The sequence below is a fragment of the Ambystoma mexicanum genome, chromosome 4q (genome assembly GCF_040938575.1).
Source record: "Ambystoma mexicanum isolate Mex_15411 chromosome 4q, UKY_AmexF1_1, whole genome shotgun sequence".
In the NCBI taxonomy this organism is placed as follows: Eukaryota; Metazoa; Chordata; class Amphibia; order Caudata; family Ambystomatidae; genus Ambystoma; species Ambystoma mexicanum.
In genome coordinates this window covers 85931830-85939487 of record NC_090928.1, presented here as the reverse complement: position 1 = coordinate 85939487, position 7658 = coordinate 85931830, and the positions used below count along the sequence as shown (strand labels likewise).

The following is a 7658-nucleotide window of genomic DNA, read 5'->3' as shown; positions in this document are numbered from 1 at the left end:
TGTCCTTGATCCCTCCCACTACAGCTCCCCCCTCTTTCTGCGGTCCACTCCAAATGCGCGTTTTCACTTCACGTCTATGCTGAGGACACTCACATTTTCCTTTCCTTCTCCGACTTCCCTAACTTCACACTTCTTTCTCATGTCTGCTTGCCATCCAACTTTAGATACATTATCCAACTTTGGATACATTCTCGTTTCCTTTAAATGATACCTTTAAAAACTGAAATTCTCTTGCTCGCCTCTTCCTCCTGTTTTTGTTCTCTTCTGCCCATGTTCCATTACCTTCTCTGACACCACACATCTGGGTGTACTCCGAATCTACCCTTTTTTTCTCTCACCATGGTAGTACTTCTGCCCTTATCCGTTTCATTTAACTTCCTATGCATTGCCCCCAAATGTCTCTTCACACCCAATCTCTCATCTCACATTTTTCTACTACCCCCTTGCTCTCTGCACTCCCAGTATCCATTTCTCCTTGCTGTGTCCAAGCCTCCCTGTTACCAGTCCCACTCCCATCAGTTGACCTCCCCGTTTCTAAGTGTAGCAATTCTCTGCCCCTTTCTATTTGTTGTTCTCCTATTCTACCCTTTTCCCCCACACTAGACTCAAAATATTTATTCCCCCCCCCCCCCCGTCTTAAACGGCATTTTTTTGGGTAACTATTCTTCCATTTTGTTTTTACTTTTTATTCAGCGATTAGGTGGAAGTACTTTACAAGTGAATTCCAGATAGCCCATCGCACTGACACCTTGTCTGCTCTCTCTATGTCATATGCTCAGTTGGACACGAAATATCGGTAAAACCTTACGTCAACGCTGCTGTGTGTCCGACACTTCTGTTTGCATTCAGAATAGGTATAGTCTTTTGTTGCCACAGATGTTCCCGTAGAGAAAGTTCAATACATTTCTATCACTTTAGATTGTAGTCTGGAGGACAGTAAATCCTCTCTGTGTTGGCCCTGTCCCCATAAATAATTTCTATATATAAAGTGACTGAACCTTGGAGTAAAGTTGGGGAAAAAACGGGGACCAAAGGAAGAAGGGCCCTTTTCTCAATAATACCATATAAAAATAAATGAAAGTACAGAAGAAACCAAGGTGGATGGGGGGGGGCTTTTCTTTTGCTGGAGGGATTGGGAACTTCCTATATGAACTTCAGCAATGAATACCTCATTCCTATAATATTGTGTCCCATGTGCTCTTTGTAGTTTATATTCTCCATTGTAGCAGACTTTATTAGGACCCATTCTGCCCTCCTGGCTGAAGGCAATGATGTACGCTACACTCATGTTCAATTACAAGGGACAGCTATGCTACATTCCATTTGGGGTTAGTGGTGCAAGGACATGGGCTCATGTCCAATGGATCTAGCCAGTCTAACCATACCAACATGCTCTATGTGCCACTAGTAAAAAAGAGCCAGAGCGGGTGGTTCCAGCTTCCCATATCCTTCACTCACACACTGGAATGCCCTACGTCCCACAATCCGAGGGGAGGCCTCCCTAATCACTTTCCGTAAAGCTATGAAAATCATCCTCTTCACATAAGGTCCCTCGTATCAGCATGAATACTATACAGATGACCCATTGAATAAGCTGTAATGTAATGACCAATTGCATAAGCTGTAAGTATAGAATGATGTCTGTAGTATTTATAATGTACCAACGACTGCTACCATTCCTGTAACTAAGCTCTTACAAGTAACAGCGCCTCAATGCCCCTGGGCTGTCTGCGCCCTATATAAATAAATAAACTGGTACAAACAATATGTGTGATGCTAGACGCCGTCATTGGGCAGTGGACAGACACCCATCCCATCGGAAAATACAGTAGAACTGGAAGCACCTTCTCAGAAGTAATAACCACCACCCCTCGTAGTCTGCCTCCTACCTGAACTGTGTCATTATTATGTCATATTTGTTCATGCTCTATGTTTTATCCCCATTTGTTTTGTGTTGTTTCTAACAGGGGTGGGTGGTGTCCCTTGTGAAAGGAGACGTTTAACTAACGTCCCATTTTTCTATTATTTTTTTTTTGTTTGCTTTGAAGTGTCCCACGTGGAATGCACACTGTAAAAAATCTATTAAAAAATGCACCAAAGAAAAGGTCAGGAGAAGAGATCAGAGGGAGTTGGAACTGGCTTACTCAGAATAGTACAGATTGCAAAATTGCGTACATTAGCAGCAGCAACAGGGGTGAGTAATGCAGCCTTTGCTGTCAAACTACTGTTACCGAGACGTTCATTTCAGGACTTTTGTGACAGAAACGTGGGGTTGGTGGATCTGAGGTTTGGCGGGCGGTATCTCAATGGACAAATTGAATTAGACCGGGACATTATCTTAAATAGCATTGTTGCAGCAAAGGCAAATTCAACTATAGGTGTGGTGTAATTGGGAGTGCGTGGTAGGGTTTAAAAGGGTTCTAAGCTGTGGTCATGTTGTTTAACATGAGTCTAACGGCTTAATTTATAATAAAGTAGGTGTAATGTGTGTGCAGAGCCAGGGTGTATGTAGAATTTGCTCAAATGTCCCTAAAACAGACCCAGAAAGTGCACCCTGTGTGTATTCTGCAGTCAAGAAACTGGATATCATTTGAAAGTGATATCCATCCATCAAGAATCTGCTTGGAAACCACAGTAAAAAGGGAATGAAAAACATCCTAGCAGACATATCACATTTGAACATAAACCAGTAGCAAGATATTAACCTAAAAGCAATAAATAATAATTTTATTACTGCAAGACAAGAGCGTCAAATGCTTCAAGATTTTGTTTCACTTGTATCCGTAGCAATATTTGAATTCCTTTCAGTGTTGATATCGGAGACGAGCTGGACTATTTCTGGGTGACTGAATTTTCCTGTGAAGGCAAACGCATAGTTTTTAACCTCAGCGAGAAAACGGAAATTAATGTAATAGAGAAAAAACAGCCATTAAATAAAACGAGCAAAGCATTTCCACATTTCTCTCTATGAATGGGAAAAACACCCGATCTAAACAATTCAATTGAAAATTCAAAAAAAAGAAACGGATCACACTGCAGTGCATAGTGTTACAGGTTGAAGGCTTCTGAAAACAAGGTTTAAATTCCAAAGTGGTGTTCTGTAATATAATTACATTGTCAAGTGGTCTTGTATAAAGCCTCTCTGCGATTTTGGGGGCCTTGCTGTTTTGCCCCCACTCGATTTGGCACTTTCCCGAAATGTCTTCTTTAAACTAAATCTTAAGGTTACATCTCAAAACATGTATTCTTATTTCTATGTCAGTGACGGATAGTAGAGAACCAAGATGTGGCAGACGATATCTGGGTAAGTATTATGTGGGATTTGCCAGGTAAAGGGTGCTACGGAATATATAAATACTATGGAAAGTTCAAAGAGAAAAAGTGTTCTTCTCTTTTTGTAGGACTGACTGCTGCACCTCCGTACACTTGCAGGAGAATCCCAACCTGCACTAAATAGGAGTTAGATTGTGTTTTGTAAGGAGTGTGCGCTTTCACTACTTGAATATATGAAACAGTAGCCTAGTTTTAAACAAATTTTTGCTCATAAAGTAAACACAGAAATTGTGAAGCTTTTCTTGCGAAGCCCTGAATAGGGTAACTTATTTAATTAGACTCATGAAATATTTTCAAAGCCCTTTTTTTTCCAAGCCGATTAAACACATGGTATGTTTTCAAAACCCATTGAGAAAGCCAACACGTGTTTCGACCCACTCGGGTCCTTTTCAAGGCTGGCCCGCGTAATGTGAAGTAGTAAAGTTGATTTCAAAACAAATTTGTTGTGTGTCTGTACCATTACAAATTATGTATAAAGTTATTTCCAATATTTGCCAATAGTGCATTGCAATATTCAAGTTAATAAGTCAAAACATGATTAGGCTGTTTTCCATTAGAACTTCCCTTCCAGATTTACTCAGCAAAAATGACCTCTAACATGGAAGTGGACACTAAACATCTGGCCCACCATCACAATTCCGCTGTGGGCCCTCACAGAGAAAAGGGACAGGGCTTAGTCTGCTATTTACGTTTTGCTAACTGGGTCTGCTCCCAGACAGGGAAGAAAGGGCCAGATTGGCCAGGGCAAGTAAACCAATGGCTGAGGGCACTTTGAGACGGTATTTACTTCCTGTATAAGCACCTAACATGTAAACAATAAATGAAGAGGGAAGTAGGAAGGTGTAGGTTGCTCAGGTCAGGTTAGAGGAGGAGGTGGCAGACTAAGGGACTAGCAGGAGGACAGAAGGAGCAGTAGCAGAGTGTCGAGGGGATTTCTGGGACCGGTAAGGTGATGGTTAGTGAGCGCAAGTTGTGCTATGTTGTGAGTGTGTGTAATATTAGACAATCTTTAAAAAGCAGCAGTAGTAACATTAATATCTAAGTTAGGATTCAGTTCAACAAGAGCAATAAAGTAGGTGAGCAAACTTTCCTTATGCTAAACATATTCCAGCACCCTGAGCAACGTCATTTGAGGTCAGTATTAGTACTTATTCGTGATCACCATTATAATATTGAGTTTCAAGGAGGGGAAAAGTTAGATTAGAAGATACTTTGTAAGTAGTAAAACAGTTAGATTCCCCCAGAGTGATGTAGGCAGTCTTTTATCCCAGCAATAATAGTTTTCAACAATTTAAAACTATAAGGGAACACGCAATGCCAAGGTCAATGGGCTCAGAAGAGGAGCCCTTCAGGAGCTAGAAAAGCCAATGGGCCACTTCAAAGTTTTGATGCACTCTTCTTAGAACAATATTTTAAATAGTCAGTAGTTCAGTAGGAAAATCAAAGAAGCTCAAGAGGAGTCACCTTGAAGAAGCACAAGCTGTGAGGCCAGTGCAGGTGAATTGAGGTAATCTCAAAAGGGTTTAAAATAGTATTCCCCAAGCTAGGAAGCACCACACATGGAAACAGGTAGATGTACCCCAAGCCCCACAGTACCTGCGAATTGAAGAATTGGTTCCAGCTGGATACCTTCCTGTTGCAGTGTAGCAGATCCTTGGTCGTGGTAACGAAATGGAGGATGTCTGGCAGGCTACTGCGGCAGCACTTCAAAGAGGGACTCTGCAGCAATGGATTCTCCTGGATTCAGTGGCCTTTTGTGGTTTTGGCACCTTTTTCTTGGCGCCAAAGAAGAATGAACAGCTCAGGTTGGAAGTTACTTAATCCCTCGGTCCTGAACTCTGATGAGGGAACTCTGGATGAACATTTCCTACTTCTGTAGGGTCCTCTGGATGGATGCCCACAAAGTCTTGGCTGGATTCACACTTAAGACAATGATGGTCAGGGGTCCCAGGCATTGGGATTCTGCAGCCTTGGAAAGTCACAGCAAGCCGTGAGTTGCGCCAAAATGAACCTTGTCTCAAAGATAGTTGGTCCCACCAGCCCAATGGAGGAAATCATCCTTTGTGGGTCTTCCCAGTCAAAATAATAACAGGGTCAGCAGCGCTGCAGGGGTTCACCAGTCCAGGAGGGTGCTGCTGGCGTCCCTTCACGTGTTCTTTGTCGGATGTTGTCCTCCAGTGGTCGACTCTGCCTCTAATCCCAAAAACCATGCCTTTTAAGCAAGTTCCCATTCATTCACAGCCAGTCAATCACCCAGTAGGGTGTCTGTTTTCCCAGTCAGCAAACCAGCCAATCGGAACTGCTTTCACTCAGGCACACCTAGAGACAAATGACAGGGAAGTTTCAGGAACCTCCCTCATTTCCTACCTTTCCAGACACACTGGAGCCTGGGCAGGCTTCAGGGATGAAGCCTGCCAAAGGTAAAATGCACAAAGGACTCAAACCCGATTGAAACAGAGAAAAAGCCCAGAAAGAACTAACTGACAAGAAATGGTGAAAAAACAGGACAGGGGCCATTTTGGGAAAATGGTCACCCTTGGGTGTTGTACTGCAGCTGAGAAATCAGCATGCAGATGCATGGCACAAGAGTAGTAAAAAAGAAATCACTGCCACCAGCCATTCAAGTTAGTTTATTTAACAAAAGGTTACATGAGAAGTGGGATAAGGAGTTACAATGTAATCCCCCAGCACTACACATATGGTGGTGTGTGTGCTGGACCCACAAAAGAAAAGGTATGTAACACAAACGTCATCTTACTATTGTTGGGAACAGTATTTCATCAAGAAAATGTATTAAAACATTAAGAGACGTCCAAAGGACTTCTCAGTGGTGTGAGAAACCAAAGGGTATCTCACTTACTAGTCCCCGGGGATCGATCTCTCAGGTGGCCAGGGCACGGCCACTGCCTTTGGATCCAGACCCTGGGGGTGGACCAGTGTGGGAGGATCACCTGGGTAAAGGGTCTTCGGAGAGTGAGGGTGAGGCAATCGATGGTGAGACGCGGCATTCCCCCCTTTCCCGTAACAATGTCCCATCCTATTTTATACGATCCTGCAACTTCCCAACTACAGCTGCCCCTCCCCTACTACACAAACACTGTGACAAGGAAGAGGGTGACAGAGTTAAGAGGCTAACACTTACATATCTCATAGGACATGTCCCGCTAATCGGGTCCGGCAAAGTCAGGCACTTGACTTTAAGCACATACATCGGATACCCATTAGCTCTCCCCACACCGATAAAATGCGGAACATAGAGACACACTCGGAGCAAGGTGTAACACGAGAAGGAGCAGAACTTCCTGGGCGAAGGCAAACCTACTGGAGCAGGACGACCGATCGAGGGACTAGAGCAGGGTAGGGGAGCCCTGAAGATCCCTGCAGGAGGTCGTTGCTTCCGGGAAACCGTGAAGGAGACACAGAGATAGCCAAATCGCAGCCAAGAAGAAACCTGCATTGTGTTTTCAACGATGCCAGCGACCCTCCCGGGTGAGCGACAGAGTTGTGGAGGCGAGGCCAAGGCTATGGCATTAACCTTGACTTGTGAATCAAAGCCACAGGGACAAGAAAGGAATATGCACAGCAGGTGTGTTAGTGAAAGACATGAAAGGCTGGTTTGTGTCAAAGAAAGATTGAAGCCGCAGAAGTGCATCCAACAAGCAAAGGTTGTGCACATGCTGATGAGATGCAAAAGAAAGCTAACCAGTGATGAACTTTTAAGTGGCTGATATCTCTGAAGCCAGTGATACAGAGTAGCGGAGTAGTCAGGCAAAAAAGTAGCCAACTCTGTCTACGGGGGCCGCCTTTCACTGTGCTGTCCAACGTGGGGAGGAGAGCTGACTCAGCCACTTTGATCCTTTATGTTATAACACCAATTTTCCTTTGCATACATTTTCCCCTTTACACACTGTATGAGAGATAGGGCAGGCATTAGGTTTTGTTAGTATAGGCCATTTTGATTCGACATTGACTGACTAGGACTGCGTTTCCTTTATTATTTGATGATAGAAACTACTCCCGTCATAGCTATAGGGCAAAGTAGGAGTTTCCCCAAACCCCAAGAATCTAATACAGCTTTTGTAACGTGTAACTCTTGTGTCAGTGTCATACTTGCGATATCATGCCTCCCTTATATATGGTGTCAGATGTGGGATACAACTCAATTGAGACAAATTGGGGAACCCTAAAATTCCAGAAACTTAGCAACAGAGCCTCCGACACTCTACCACCACAAATGAATCCATAGACTTTGATACATGTAGCAGCAGAGAAACTACTATCCCTTCCAAGAAAAGAGGGATGATTCCCATTGACTTAACTCTAAT

General features: G+C 43.5%; 1 protein-coding gene across 1 annotated transcript in view; it reads right to left on the bottom strand.

Annotated features, from left to right (window-relative positions):
• Positions 1-2700: 2700 nt before the first annotated feature.
• Positions 2701-7658, bottom strand: part of HDDC2 (HD domain containing 2) — a 201084-nt gene continuing 196126 nt past the window's right edge. Inside the window, exon 6 of the mRNA XM_069607514.1 lies at positions 2701-2856. Coding sequence (XP_069463615.1) covers positions 2759-2856 — 98 coding nt within the window. The 3' untranslated portion in view covers positions 2701-2758. The remainder of the gene's footprint in view (positions 2857-7658) is intronic.